This window comes from Mustela lutreola, chromosome 2, assembly GCF_030435805.1.
Source record: "Mustela lutreola isolate mMusLut2 chromosome 2, mMusLut2.pri, whole genome shotgun sequence".
In the NCBI taxonomy this organism is placed as follows: domain Eukaryota; kingdom Metazoa; phylum Chordata; class Mammalia; order Carnivora; family Mustelidae; genus Mustela; species Mustela lutreola.
Genome location: NC_081291.1, coordinates 102,934,236 through 102,950,566, shown reverse-complemented (window position 1 = coordinate 102,950,566; position 16,331 = coordinate 102,934,236). Strand labels below are relative to the sequence as shown.

General features: G+C 36.4%; 1 protein-coding gene across 2 annotated transcripts in view; it reads left to right on the top strand.

Moving 5' to 3' along the window:
- Positions 1 to 16,331, top strand: part of HSPBAP1 (HSPB1 associated protein 1) — a 59,754-nt gene that overhangs the window by 16,297 nt on the left and 27,126 nt on the right. For both annotated transcript variants that reach the window (XM_059162849.1, XM_059162850.1), the window contains one exon: positions 7,760 to 7,941. In XM_059162849.1, coding sequence (XP_059018832.1) covers positions 7,760 to 7,941 — 182 coding nt within the window. The remainder of the gene's footprint in view (positions 1 to 7,759; positions 7,942 to 16,331) is intronic.

The window sequence follows — 16,331 nt, the reverse complement described above, 5'->3', positions numbered from 1 at the left end:
CATTGATTGACCATTTGGATCTTTTTTTGAAAAAGGTCTATTCAACTCCTTTGCCCATTTTCTAAGATTTTATTTATTTATTTTTGTGAGAAAGAGAGAGAGAGCAGAGAGAGCACAAGCACATAAGTGGAGGGGGAGGAGGAGAGAGAAAAGCAGACTCCCTGCTGAGCAGGGAGACCCATACCAGATATGATCCCAGGATGCTGGGATCATGACCTGAGCCGAAGGTAGAGGCTTAACCAACTGAGCCACCCAGGTGCCCTTCCCGTTTTCTAACTGAGGTGTTTTTTGGTTTGTGGGGGAGGGTAGGTTTGGTCTTGCTGTTGTGGAATGTTTTGGGTTTTTTGTTGTTGTTGTTGCTGTTATTTTTTTTTATTATGTTATGTTAGTCACCATACAATACATCATTAGTTTTTGATGTAGTGTTCTAAGAGTCATTGTTATGTAGTTTAAAAGAGATCTTTACAGGTCTTTCCCTACTAATGATAGCCCTATAAACCCATCATAAGTTGAAAATATCTCAAACTAAAACTGCATTTAATACACCTAACTGGACACATGGGTGGCTTAGTTGGTTAAACGTCTGCCTTGGGCTTAGGTCATGATTACAGCGTCCTGGGATGGAGCCCCACGTTGGGCTCCCTGCTCAGCAGGGAGTTTCCTTCTCCCTCTGCCCCCCTCCCACCCCCACTCAAGCTCTCTCTCTCTAATAAATAAATAAAATCTAAAATAAAAGGATACATCTAGTTTACCAAACATTATAGCTTGGCCAGCCTACCTTACATGTGCTCCGAACACTTACAGCTTACAGTTGAGCAAAATCATCTAACACAAAGCCTTTTTTTTATGATAAAGTATTGGATGACTCACGTAATTTATTGAATATGGTAGTAAAAGTGAAAAACAGAATGATGATATGGGTACAGAATTGTTGTAGGTTTATCTGTTGTTTATCCTTCTAATGGTCTGGCTGGGAGCTAGCTGTTGCTTGTTGCCACAGTCCAGCATCATCAGAGAGTATCAGTATATTATCACTAGCCAGGGAAATGGTCAAAATTCAAAATCTGAAGAATGGTTTCTATGGAATATGTATCACTTTCACTCCATCATAAAGTCGAGAAAGTGTTACGTTGAACCACTGTAAGTAGGAGACTGTATATATTCTGGATATTAGATGCTTATTAGACTTAGGACTTTTAAATATTTTCTTCTATTTTGTGGGTGTCTTAATTGTTCTTTTTTTTTTTTTAAAGATTTTATTTATCCATTTGACAGAGAGAAATCACAAGTAGACAGTCAGGCAGAGAGAGAAAGAGGGAAGCAGGCTCCCTGCTGAGCAGAGAGCCTGATGTGGACTCGATCCCAGGACCCTGAGATCATGACCTGAGCCGAAGGCAGCGGCTTAACCCACTGAGCCACCCAGGCGCCCCTTAATTGTTCTTTTTAAATTTATTTCTTTCAGTATAAATGCAGTACTTCCACAAGCAGTAGAGGGTGGTTGTATAAGAGTACTAACTCCTGAATCAGCTTGCCTGGGTTCATATTTTGGCTTATCATGTGACTTTGGGCAAGTTACTTTACTTCTCTGTATCTTAGAAATGTTTTCAAGATTAAGTATGTTTGTATGCATAAAACATGTAGGACAGTGCCTAGCACATTGTAAATGCTTAACAAATATTATTTAGAAATAGCAATAATTAAGAAATAAAAGTATGACTTCCTCATTGTAGAGAACGTTAAAAAAATGGGAAGATCCAAATAAATTTAAAAACACTTTCTCCTATTACCAAGAGAAGACCACCAGTTACACAGGCTTTTTTGTATTTTATAAATACACTAGTTACACAGGCTTTTTGTATTTAAAAAATAAAGTTATATTAATTTTCACAGCCTGCTTTTTTATTCCCTTCACATGTCCTGAGCAGTTTCTCTTCATGTTAAATGTGATTTTTAAATGGCTAATACTCTGTTGTATGCTAGTATCATAATGAATTTGAATTTTTTTCCTGTTTTGATTATTTAGATTGCTTAGAAACTTCAAATTTATAAATAAGTCTGTAGTGAGCATCATTGAAAACAAATCTTATTCAGGTTTCTGATTATTTCCCAGGGATAGATTCCTAGAAGAAGAATGACTGGGTCAAAGGGTATGAATGTTATCACGAGTAGCAGCACTACGCGTGAACCTGCTTACCCAGAAACCTCTGAGGCATCTGATTGCCCCTCCAAGTAGTGTCTGGTGACCCTGTGACTTAACCCTAAGTATGTAGCACATCCACCTGTTTCTCTCATGCCACATGGCCATCCTTTAGGCAGGGTTGCCCTGCTCTCTCTCACCAACATAGCTGCAGTAGTCTCATCCCTGGTCCCTCTGCCCCCCTTCCAGCCCATTTTTCGTATTGAAACCAGAGACAGGTTTTTAAAAACACAAGTCTCATCCTGTTTTTCTGCTTAAAACCCTTAGGTGGCTTAACCCTTACGCTAAAGGCCAAAATTTTTGTGTGGTGTAGAAGTCTCTCTTTGCTTCATTTCCAGAAGTTTGCTTCTCCTTTGTTCAAGGCCTTTGCATATAGAGTCCAGCCATTCTTTTCTCCTTTCCCTTTTCCCCTTACTGCAGCTTTCCCTAGTTAACTCCTCTTCCTCCTTCAGAGCTTAGCTCAAATGTCATTTCCTGGAAGTCTCTCCCGATCACACAGCACCTCTGCCTCCCAAATCAGGGGCAGCCACTCAGTTGTTTCCCAGCACCTTGTATTTCCCAGCAGCACTTAGCTTAGAATCACGTGGTTAATCTGTAAGTAATTAACTCTTTCAAGTCTCTCCTCCCCCCAAGAAAGCCACCTTCGTGAGGGTCAAGGTCAGCCCTCACCATGGGCTGAGCACCAGATGGACACTCAGGTATTTGTGGAATAAAAGAATGAAAGGCTTTTGGTGCATATGGCAAAGTGCTTCGCAGAAATGTGGTTTATATGTACTCCCCTGTCAAAACATGTGAGGGTGCCTGTTTTGCCACTTCTTTCCCCAAACTGAGATTCATCCTTTGGGGGAAAAAAAAAAAGGACTGGTATCTATATATAGTCCATTCTCATTAACATTTTATTTTTATTTTGTTTACTTAGAAATCCTTTCTTTTCTAATATTTTCTCCTAATAGCTTGATTTCCCTTTTACATTTAATCTTTATCCTTTCCATGTTTATTTTGTTGTATAGTATTCACTGACTTTTTTAGGTTAAGTTGGAAATAACAATACCTTTTATTTTAGTTCCATATACTGGATAATTCTTTTTTTTTCCCTACTGAGTTTGAAATCGTCTTTATTATATTACTATATTCTTACGGATTCCAACATCTGTTTTTCGACCATGTATTAAGCTATCAGTTTGGAAGCCAGTAAAACGTTATGTAAGTACTATTTTAGTATTTATAGTATTATACTGATACGTATTTTAATATTTGAAAGAACGACTCATCCTCCCTAATTACCCTTCTTTCTCAGTATTTTCTTGAATGTTATTGAATTTTATTCCTCTAAATGAATTTTAGAGTTAAATAATGTACTCATATTAAACAAATCCTGTTGGGATTTTAAGTGAAAATTCAATAAGTGCTGTTTTAAGTTAATTCAGAAAGAATCTCCCTTGTGATAATACTGTTATCTGCCTATGCTAGAACCTGTCATTATCACCTAGAAAGTCCATTTCATCTCTCAATGAAAATATTTGGGGTTTTCATATTTCAGATTTCTTAAAATATTAATTATAAATATAAACTTTTTATAGCTGGTATAAAGGAAAATATTTTTACCTATTATATTTTTCTAACTAGTTGTGATGACTAGATTTTTAAAAGCCAATTTTTGTATGTTTATTTTTTATCCCACTATTTATTAGTATATGTAATTTTTTAGTTTATTCTTGTGGGTTTTCTAGGAAGACAGGCATCTGATCTTAAAATTAGTTATAACCTTGTTTCCTTCCTATTGAATGTATTTCTTATTTTTGTTTTATATCTTAGCTTGATTTTTTCTAGAATGCTTGAGATAATAGTATTAGTAATTATACTGTTTGAGTTATATGTATCTCTTAGTTTATTTTTATAAGCAGATAACAACATCTCACAGCTCTTTGAAATGATTCTGGATCAAATTCATTTGGATCATATGGGCCCAGGGACATGGCAGTAATTTGGGAAAAACAGTGGTAGACATAACCCAAAGCATTTGTAGATGGGGGTGCAAGGATGGCCAAAAGTACACCTGCCTTCCATGCAGTGTTTCTTGCTTGTAAAATGATGAAGTCTAGGGTTACCTGGGTGGCTCAGTCGGTTTAGCGGCTGCCTTTGGTTCAGGTCATGTTCCCCGGGTCCTGGGATAGAGTCCCACATCCGGCTCCCTGCTCAGTAGAGAGCCTGCTTCTTTCTCTGCCTGCTGCTCCCCCTGTTTGTACTCTCTCTCTGTCAAATAAATAAATAAAATCTTTAAAAAATTAAAATAAAATAAAATGATGAAGTCTAACAAAACGGAGAAATATTTGTTTCCCTACTCTGGAAAACCCATTTTAGGACTCCCTTTTATGAGAGTTAGAAGCAAACTCAACTTATATATTCCTTCCAAATCCTGAGCTCGGTTGAGCTTCTTCTTACCTAACACTTTGACAGTAAGTGGGATAAAAATTGTAGCTGCCTAGGCTACTTCAATGTTAAATGAAAGAACAATAATAATAAAGTTAGAAAGGAATAATTGCATTGCAAGAAATAAACTAAGAACAACTGTACTACCCAGAAAGAAATTGTCATGATAACAGAATGAAAACAGTACCTTTGGTGCTGCTACTTCCAGGAAGGAAAAATTTAAGATTCTATTTTGAAATCACTATGTAAATGTAAAGAAGTCTGTCATTTCCATTCATTCCATTCATTGTAATTTTCTCCTGACAGTTAAAGTTCTCACATGTAATTTTTGCCCTTTTAGATTTTCATTTTTTTAAAGTACAGAACTTGCTGTGACAGAATACAAAGTCTCCTGATAAGGCTGCAATGCAGACATGCCTGTGAAAACTGGCCTACTACTGTACCCCCCCAGGGACAAATGTCTCAAGTAATGGCTTTGGTATTCAGTTCGATCAGTTGGATTGAATTTTATGAAGAGAAAACTCTTAAGACAGTGTAATGACTTCAGGCTTCCATTGGAGCTTACTGAAATGACTATGAAATGACTCCTGTTTCCCAGAACCATGCAGCTTTCTTGCCACATGGGTTTTTGTTTGTTTAAAAAAAAAAAACAAAAAAACAAAAAAAAAAACTGTGTATTCCTATATTGTTGGGGTAAATTCTTTTTTTTTTTCCCCCTAAGATTTTATTTATTTGAGAGAGGGTTCAAGTGGAGGGGAGCAGCAAAGGCAGAGGGAGAAGCAGGCTGCCTGCTGAGCAGGGAGCCCATCGCAGGGCGCGATCCTTGGGTCCCAGGATCATGACCTGAGCCGAAGGCAGACATTGAACCAACTGAACCACCCAGGTGCCCCTGTTGGTGGGGTAAATTCTTAACGATGATGTTGATAATATTAAGAATATATATATATAGATAGATAGATAGATAGATGGGTTACTAAGTGGCAGGCACTGTTCTGAGTGCTTCTCAAAAATTGTCAAATTTAAATCGTTTTTAAATATTGCAGATTTTTATCTTTTAGATAAATGTACTCCTATAAAATCTTCCTGCTTCTCAAAGTCAGATGACAAGTTGATGAAGTAGATGAGTTAGGATGACTCTCTGGCATACACCCTCCCCTCTGTTACTTCTCTGCCATTTTGAGTTACAGGAAAAAGAGAGGAGTGGGGGGAAAGATGGTCAAGATAATCCTAGGCAGTTCAGGCAGAAATGGAGGGAAAAGATAGAAGCTGTTGAAAGAAGAGTTTGAATACCTTTCTCCTCTTGCTACTAACTCAACTAACTTTTAAAGTTAATGTAAGGATTAGAATTAGTGCCTAATTGTTATTGAGCATCTGCTGTGTATCAGCTATTGTGCTAACTGATTTACATGCAGAACATCTATATCTCTTAAAAGGATTTCATGCTGATCATAATCAGAATTCTTGAATATTAACCTCCCAGTGAGTGTGCATTGAAAATATTCTGCTTTTTACCAAAAAAAATTCATTTTATCACTATTGGAAGAATAATTCTTATATACATGAGTCATGCCCATAGTAACGAACCATTCTGGATAGACAGTAGTCTTCTCTCTAAGCTTTCCTGATCAACCCTCTTCTTTGGGTCTTTGCCTTTCCTATGTGTCTGTGGCACAAGATTTTGCATTTAATTAAGTAATGCCTCAAATTTCCCATTATTCTAGCTAAAGCTTTATCTTTGTCTAAATATGTTCTCGATCCTAGAGTCTTACATCTCTTTTATGTTCCTACAAGCCTGAGCACAGTGCTAGTTACCAGTTAAGTACTTTATAAACAATTCTGAAATAAATGAGTTAATGAATAAATGAACAGACTTTAGGGGCGCCTGGGTGGCTCAGTCATTATGTGTCTGCCTTCGGCTCAGGTCGTGGTCCCTGGACCCTGGGATCGAGCCCTGCATCATGGTCCTTGCTCAGCAGGAAGCCTGCTTCTCCCTCTCCCACTCCCCTTGGTTGTGTTCCCTCTCTCGCTGTCTCTCTTTCTCTGTCAAATAAATAAGTAAATAAAATCTTTTTAAAAAATGAACAGACTTTAAGTTGCCATTGGCCACTTAATGATTCTGAGGAGCTTTTATGGTATGTGTGCAATATAAAGTCAGAAAATTTTCAAAAGAGGTCTTTGCTTTTTTTCCTTCTTAATCTGAAGAAGTAGCTCTCAAAATTTTTATCTCAGGATCCTTTTGCACTTAAAAATTATTGAGTTCCCAGTACAAAGGAGACTAGCATGGCCCCTGCACAGAGATGACATACAACTTTATGCAGCTTTCCATATTTTCTGTAGTATTTGGAAATGCAATAAATGTTATACCTTTAAAAAAATTATTGAGTTTCCCAATGAGCTTTTGTCAGTGTGGAGTCTATCTAGCGATGCTTATCATATTGTAAATTAAAACTGAGACATCATTAAAATACAAGTACATAAATACGTATTCTACTAGCAGTCACAGCAGTGACATCAACTAATGTCATGTAGCTTCTGGTAAACTCCGCTGTACACTCATAGGGGAATGAGAATGAAAAACATGAAAGTATGATTGTGAAAACAGTTTAGATCTCACAGACCTCTGAAAATGTATTGGAAAATTAATTATCTAAAGTATACCACTGGGGCACCTGGGTGGCTCAGACAATTAAGCATCTGCCTTCAGCTCAGGTCATGATCTCAGGGTCCTGGGATGGAGTCCCATGTCTTGCTCTGTTCAGCGGAGAGTCTGCTTCCCCCTCTCTCTCTATCCCTCTCCATACTTGTGCTCTCTGTCTCTCTCTCTCTGTCAAATGAATAAATAAAATCTTTTAAAAAAGTTGAATATACTGCTGGATTACTAAATCAGGATATACTAAGGGTACTGTTTAATTGTCAAGTTAAAACCTTGTTTTTTACCTTTATGTTAAATCATTTTGTATTGTTAGTGTTGTAGACGGTTCTAATTATATAGCAAGCACAAAATTAATTTTTAATTTATGTTAAATGATAGTGAACATCTTTTTGGTTGAAATTATCTTCATTTAAAAAAAACAATAGTATCTGGAAATTGTGTTCAGTGTACATTTAAAATTGGGTTCTTCTCCATTGCAGTTCCGCAGTTTGAAACGGCATGTAATTATGTGGAAGCTACACTTGAAGAGTTCCTGACCTGGAACTGTGGCCAGCCTACTATGTCTGGACCATTTAGAGATTATGATCATTCCAAATTCTGGGCTTATGCCGACTACAAATATTTTGTCAGCCTATTTGACAACAAGGCAGATATTTTCCAGGTAAGTCAATGCATTCCTTTTAACCATGGTAGTAATTTATTCTTGGGAAAAGATCACAAATTAGAACTTATCTGGTACCTTATTCTTTCACTGTCATCTTCTCTCAAAAGTAGTCACTGTGTGTCTTAAGTATTTTATCCATTCAAGCTAAAAGATTTGCCCAGGTGAAGTGTAATGTTTGGCTCACACGGATGAGCAGCTTTGTCACTGTTTTCCTACTCACAAACTTCTTCCATACTCCCTCGTTCACCTTTAAACAGTGCCCAGCTTGTTGTATATGAATATGGAAGTGTAGATTGTGTATAGAACTTTATTTCCCCCTGACCTACATAAATGTTTTTATTCTGTTAGTGAGGCAGATGGAAGTACAGCACTGATTATTACTTGAAGAAGCATTGGCGAAATCCTGGAAGCATTCCAGGCTGCTGCTGCCATCCTTTCGTGCTCTGAGGGGTTAGTACAGGTTAATGGCCCGGGGCAGAGAGTGCTGGGCTCCTGGTGTTTGATTGCAGAAGTCCTGCAGAAGTATGGGAGTGCTTGCAGAAGTAAGAATGTGGAAACTCTTTGTCATGTGTTGACACAACTGACAGCAGAGTTTGCATACCACCATATCCTTTTTTAAATATTTTCTACCCCAAACTGCCAGCTTATTTTGTGGGGTGATTTCGCAAACTCCCTGTTCTGTTTTCTGTGTGTCTTGGGCATGAGGCAGGAATGGGAGTAGTTCCAGGAAGCTGTTTGGATGACTCTGCCTTACCCACAATCAGGTCAGGGCTCCAGAGTCCTTTATCCTGCCCCTGATCCTTTGTCCAGAGAAGTATTCCGCCATCACTGCAGGCCGTTGTGCTGTCAGAACCGAGCCCCCTGGACTGCTCTCCTCCTGCTCGTCACCATCACCCCCTTGCTGGACTTCCCTCTCACATAGGCTGCCAGTCCAAAAAACTTGTTTTTAAGTTTGTATTTAAATTCCAGTTTGTTAACATGCATTGTAATGTTTCAGGTGTACAACATAGTGATTCCGCATCCCATAGATCACCCCCTGCCCAGCACTCCTTAATCCATATCACCCATTTCCTTTTCCATTCAGCCTGTGTTTTTCTGTTTTCACTTCAAGTCAAGGTGTAGATGCTGAGGTTACGTAGTTATATAATACAGTGATCAATAATTTGTAGCTTTAAAATTTTTTTTTAATGCTTGCTTAAATTTTGCTTTTTATTTAAAAAGGGAAAATGTATCACTTGTCTCAGAATTGTTAGTTGAAAATATATTCTTCTTATAACTATGAAAGAATGCATCAGTTTTGAAAACATTCTGTAGATGCTTTCTGAATCCAAAGTCTATACCAAACCTATTTACGCATTTTTAAATGATACTTTTGAGATAATTTTTTTTCTTATAACATTATCTGTGACCACTTTATGAGTCTTTAACCCTGGAACTTGTAGATATCATAGTTAACTTTTAGAGTCTTTTATTATATTTCTTGTACTCTCACCTATCCTGTAGATTAGACTAGTACTTTTATATTCCATGTTTCAGGTAAAACATTGTGTAATAGTCATATTTATTGAGTACTTCTTATCCTTGGTATTTTTCTAAGTGTTTTACGTTTATAATCATCAAGTAACCATATAATATAATAATTATCCCTGTTGGAAGAGAAAAGAGGCACAAAGAAGTAAACCTTTTCTGAAAATCTGCAGCTAAGAAAAGAGTGACCCAAGCAGTCTGTCCTGTGAGCTTTATCTGCCACACTGTATGCATACACAGGGTCTGAAGACATCCAGTATTTTAGGGACCCCACAGCGGGGTAAGGACTTCCATGTCAGCTGAGTCTGGGCTTGCTCTGCCTTGCTTGAATCTCCCATATGACTCCCTGACTCTCAGTCACTTCATCTCAGCCCAGGCATGAAGCCCGGGGCAGGTATGTGTCCTGTCCAGTAAGTGCCTTTTGGTAGTGTGCCGGAATTCTAATTGAGCTCTTATACAACCTGGTGTTTTCATTTGAAATGAGTTTTCTGTCAGCTCACATTATGGTGATTAATCCACTGGATTAGAACAGGGAAATCCGCTATGAATAACAAAATTTATTATGATTATATCATTTTTTATCTCAGAGATTTCTGAGCACCAAGTCTTACATCACAGGTATCTAAGATGTTTTCCTTTCATCACCATAATTCATTCATTCACCTAGTCTTATTACTTTACTGTTTTAAGCTTTCTTCCATCTGGTATAAAATGGTGGGTAGTTAAACATTAAAACAGATGAATTTTTATTCATTTATATTTGTTTTGTTTTTGTTTTTCATTTCATTTTATTTTCTTTCCAGTGCTCCAAAATTCATTGTTTATACACCACACCCAGTGCTCCATGCAGTACGTGCCCTCCACAATACCCACCACCAGGCTCAATAAAATCATTATTATGTGAACATAACATTTTTATGAAAATAACTATAATCAAATTTTTTTAAAATTTGTTTTGAGAGGACTGGCATTGTTTTTACATTTTTGCAAGACTTGTTAATGTCTGCCTTCATAGAAGACAGCTATAGTCTGCTTCCTTGTATAGTCTTAAAATTTGTTGGTTTGTTTGAAGTATATGAGGAATATGTTGCTCACACACATATGCAGCTGAAAAAAATAGGACTATTTTAGAAACTTTTTAAGATAATTGTGAATTTTTTTTAATACTCCACCAAACTTGGGATGCCTAAGTGGCTCAGTTGGTTAAGCAACTGCCTTTGGCTCAGGTCATGATCTTGGAGTCCATTGATCAAGTCCTGCATCAGGGAGTCTGCTTCTTCCTCTGCCCCTCCCCCGCTCATGTTCTTGCTCTCTCATTCTCTCTCTTTCAAATAAATAAAATCTTTAAAAAAGAAATACTCCACCAAACTTGACAAGAGGTAGTTTCTTAAAGGTTTATTTGTTGCAATACAGAATCTGAATGCATAATCAATGAACTCTTTATACTTTTACAATAAAATCCATTGGTCCATCTTGCATAGAATGGCTCTTTTGTAATGCCTCTCATTGGCCATTTGGAAAATACTGGTTTGCTGAGTTATATAGATCTTCCAAATGTTGACACATTTCCATATACTTCATTTTTTAAAAAGTGACATTTGTTAATGTCACCTTTCTCATTAGGGAAGTATTTTAAGTATTAAGAAGCTTTCAGGTTCTTGTGTTTCTTGATACCAATATCCAAAATAATTTTCATTCTGTTCAAATATTTTCTAATTCCCCTTGTGATGTGTTGTTTGACTTATGGATTATTTAGAAGTATAATGTTTAGTTTCCAAATATTTGGGGATTTTCCAGCTATCTTCTGTTGTTAGTTTCTGTTAAATTAAATTAAATCCACTGTTGTCAGAGAACATATTTTATGATTCCAGCCCTTTGAAATTTATTGTTTACTGTCCAGAATATACTCATTCTTTTTTTCCCCCAGAATATAGTCATTCCGATGAATGTTCCAGGTGTACTTGAAAGTAATACATATCCTTCTGTTGTTGCGTTTTAAAAACGTCACTAAAGTCAATGGTTTAAGTCTCTTGCATTCCTACTAATTTTCTGTATGCTTGTTCTGCCCATCGTGTAGAGAAAGGTATGGAAATTTCCCAATTATAATTGTATATATGTTTCTTTTTCAGCTTAGGTTGGTCAGTTTTTGTATCATGTATTTTGAAACTGTTATTAGGTTCATATACATTTTGGATTATTATGTCCTCTTCATCAATCAATCTTATATCATGATGAAATGATCCTCTTTCTCCTGGGTTTTTCCTTGTTCTGAATTCTACTTTGTTTAGGTTGTCTTTGGTTAGTGTTAGCATGAAAAAGGAATACTTACTATATGATTCCATTTATATAAAATTGTAGACTTGTAAATAAATTTATAGTGACCAAAAGATATCAAGACGGAGAGGGGTTACTAAGGATCACAGGGAAACTTGGACATGATCAAAATGTTGCCATCTTGATTATAGTGATAGTTTCTCCCATGTCCATATATGTAAAAAATTCACCAAAATTGTACACTTTAAATATATGCTGTTTATTATATATCAGTTATACCTCAATAAAGCTGTTTTCACAAAAGAATACAATGCTGCCTGGTACATTTTGGTTCCAGCATCTTGACACCAGCGGTTTCATTCACCACTTTTTTTGTGCCATCAATGTAAATGTTAACACAGTAAAATAGGCAAATATCATCTTAATAGTATTATGAACATAATTTCAACATTGCAGATCCTTTGAAAGGGTCTCATTGACTCCCAGGGGGGTCCACGGACCACCTTGAGAACTTCTGGTTTACAACATCACTTCTATATTACTCTCTATTTCTCTAGTTCTGACTCCTCCTTCAATCAATTCTAAAACAGTTTCTCATGAAGATACATGCTAAGTCATGCTACAAATTAAATTTTGAAATATATTTATCATGTTCACTAAAATTTCATGACTTAAAATTGTATAAGAATAGCATTTAAAACTCTCCCCAATATGACTGATGTGACCTGTCCCCTAGGCGTATGTCCCTGTTGTCTCCTTGCTGTGGGCTGGACCACTTTGTCCTATGTCATCTTCTGACTTTTGCTCCTGCTCTTCCCAACTTCTGTCTCTTAAAATTCTACTTCTTAGGGTCCGGCTCAGATTCAGTCTTGGCTATGAAGCCTTCTCAACCACCGTACCCATGGCTATCCATCCCTTGCCTTCATGCCTGTATGTTTTATTTGAATTGTTATTTAAATGATGTGTGGCATAGAATATATGTGTCTTGTTTCTCTAACAATGTTAGCTCCTTGGGAACAGGGACTATGTTTTACAACTTTTTATTCTCCTAAACTGCTAACATGGTGCTGAATACATAATAGGTACTTGAATGATTACAGAAGAGAATTTTTGTTTTATCTTACCATTTCTTGTTTTGATAGTTCTTTGGTTCTTAGCATCGTTCAAGGAATGCTTTAATTTATACCCCTAGTTTCACCTTTGTCAAATTTTCTGTGGCTTTTAGTTAATCATAGCATTTGTCAATCTTGATAAGAATTTCTTAGCTCTCTTCAGGTTTCTACTAGTTTTATAAGTTTTTTGCTTATAAACTCTAAAATTTCCATCTATTAACCCTTTTCTTCCACAAATTAAAATTATCTACTGATAAATATATAAGATTTATATATACTGGTAAATACACTAGTGCATATACTGATATGATTGAAAAATATCCTAGAGTCTTAGAGGGGGCCAACAGTTGTGATTTTGACACTTAACTGGCTTTCATGTTTGGCAAATGAAATTAGTCCCATTCTTTTTTAGTTGTCCTATCACATCATTGAAAATCTAAATAAAACTTAATTTGGAACATTTTGTTCTCTACTTCCCAAGAAAGGTAGGGTATTTGTGACAATATCACATAAAATTTCTTTCACTCATTAGATGAGAATAATAGGTCTTATCTTTTGTAATTATCAATAAGAATCATCATAATTGAAGCTATTCGAATCAACCTAGATCAAAAATGATTTTGCCCTGAGAATGTTTCCCAGATACGTTCCATTTAGTGTTGTGATTGAGATTGGCTGCTGTGAGTCTGGAGCCATGTTAAGTCACCAGGACACAGAATTGCACAAAATGCAATACTTGGAAGAATAGTTCTGACCTGTCTTGGACTTTATAACGTAGTTACGAGAGTATCTTGAAATTCAGCCAGGTGGTTTAGTAATGATTAAAAGGGTTTGATGGTTAGTGATGCTTTCTGATGAGGCAAATTGGAGTGTAAGAATTTGAGTTTTTATTCAAGCCTATGTGTGTAGAAAGCTAACTATCTCTTTCCTGTTTATGTTACCTATGGTTGTTTCCTAAGGAAGAAAGAGCCTAAGTACTTGGTAATTTATAATGTACATTTAAGGGTCTGTTTAAAACTTAAACTGAAGTATTTATCCTTTAAAAGTTTTATTGTAATTATAATTGTATTGTTTTAAAGTTTCATTTTTGTTGTTTTAACCAATATCGTGCCTTTTTTTAAGGCAAAAAGACTCATTATGGAATTACGTATAATCAGTTTTTCTATATTTTTTGATCTAGGCATGGAGAATTAGTAGAATGAGACAAATTTTTATGTGACAAATAGAATCAAATTAACCATGACTATGAATCACCCAAACAGTATTTATAGGTAAAAGAAAAAATAGTTTTGAGTTGGAGTGTTCTCAGAGCCTAGAGCTTGCACTAACTAGCTCATACTGAATCTGGGCTCTGAGAGTACCCTAACTCAAAATATACCTTGTAGAATGAAATGGTTTAAGAATAGATTATTTTTTGGCAGTGTTTACATGGTAAGCTTAAAAAAAAAAAAAAGCCGCTATTCTGTGTTATAAGCATTTACTAGTTTTCTTCAGTTCTTTGATTAAAGCTAAAATTATGGCAGACTTGGTTACTTGTACAACATTTTCAAGACGGTGTTTGATCCTGGAATAATTATTTAACTTGTTAATTGAAACAGATTTAGGAGTTACTCAAGTTCAGCATAAAAATAGATCTAGTTACCTAGATCAGTAACTCAGAAAATTTTTTTTAACAAAGACTTTATTTATTTGACAGAGTAGGACCCAGCGAGAGAGGGAACACAAGCTAGGGGAGTGGGAGAGGGAGACGCAGGCTTCCTGCTGAGCAGGGAGCCTGGTGCAGAGCTCAGTGTGGGGCTTGATGCGGGGCTGCATGTGGGACTCGATGTGGGACTCGATGTGGGACTCAATCCCAGAACCCTGGGATCGTGACCTGAGCTGAAGGCAGACGCTTAACGACTGAGCTACCCAGGCACCCCAGTAACTCAGCAATTTTTGAGCATTTGTTGTACTCATTGTGTGAGGCCCTGAAGACACTAACCTAAATAAAATAAGACTGGCCTCCCATGGGACTTTGAAGTAGAATGCAGAAATCGAACCTTAGGATTGAACAGTATAAAATGTGCTATTAGAATTCAGTATTGTTCCTAACATTATATTATCACTTAAACATACTAATAGTTTTAGAATATTATGCATAATCTAGAATATTGAAGTGTAGACATTTTGAATTTTTTTTTTAATTCAAGCAGAGCTTTAAAGCCTCCTATTTAAAGTGTTGGGAACATTTTTAATTAAACAATTTTCAAAACGGATCCCCATTGCTGTTATATTTACATCACAAGGCAGGGCCACCTGAAGGAAAGAGAATAAAGTACCTGCCCTACTTTTGTGTTATAAACGAAGTTCATTTTTGTTGGTCAGCCAGTTTTCAACTACGAGTGAACAATAAATTTTGCTTATAATGCTCATTCTCTACAGAAGCTGTGCTACATTTATTTTTATCCTGAAACACTATAATGTGTTATTTCCACCTGTTTCTCTTAAGGCATCTCTTAACTGCCAATAAACTTCCTAGATAGGTTCTGAGAAGCAGCTGGGAATCGGGGCTGATTACCTGGGGTTGGAGGAGGATAAAAAAGCAAGACTGGATTCCTGGTTAACTTCTTTAAGTGCTGGAGTAAAACGTGATATGATTTTCTTCTAGAATTGACCCTCCCCACTAGAGTATCTAACAAACTACCAAATTATAACAGGCCTATATTAGCACTTCTGTAGTAAATCTAATCTTCCTCTTTAATTAAAGAGTTGATGATCTAGACTTTTTGACTCTTTGTTTTATTGTCTTTTGTCATTTTCATTGCTTATGATCTATGCATTTTACTTGTATATCAATTATTTGGACTGAGAACATTTTTTTTTCTCTTTTTCCCTGGAGAAATGATGCTGATCTTGGCGGTTAGCTCTCCAGGCCAGCCTGGGGAAGCCTACTAAATTCATAATCTACTCAAAGCAGTTTGTAGAACTCTCCCTACTCCCACCCCAAAATGTCTTTAAGAGTATGCTTCTGGGATACATTTCTGTGATACGGGGTTTAGGACTAGCCAACTATAAACCTGGGAAAAAGTCTCTTACAGAATGGGATTATTGGGGAAAGACAGGTTTCATGGACTAACCTCTTGAATAAATTTGGATTAGGCCCATTAAAAAAACAAAATACAACCCAGTAAATTTGAAGATCTAACTGGACTTTATTAAACAATTCATGAATCAGGCAACCTCCCATCTAGCAAGTAGAAGGAAACTCCACTGAGCTGAACAAATTTTTAAAGGCAGAGAGAGGGTATTAAAAGAAGAAGAAGAAGAAGAAGGAAGAAATGTATTAGCAAAGAATGCATTGTTTAGGAAAGGTTGCCCTCCTAAGGGGAGTTTAAGAGGTCTGTTAGTAAATTTTCTACTCTTAACCAGAAATTCCATGTTGACTGGTTAAAGGTTACAGTTGTGGCAGGGAGGGGGATGAAATGCCATTAGGTT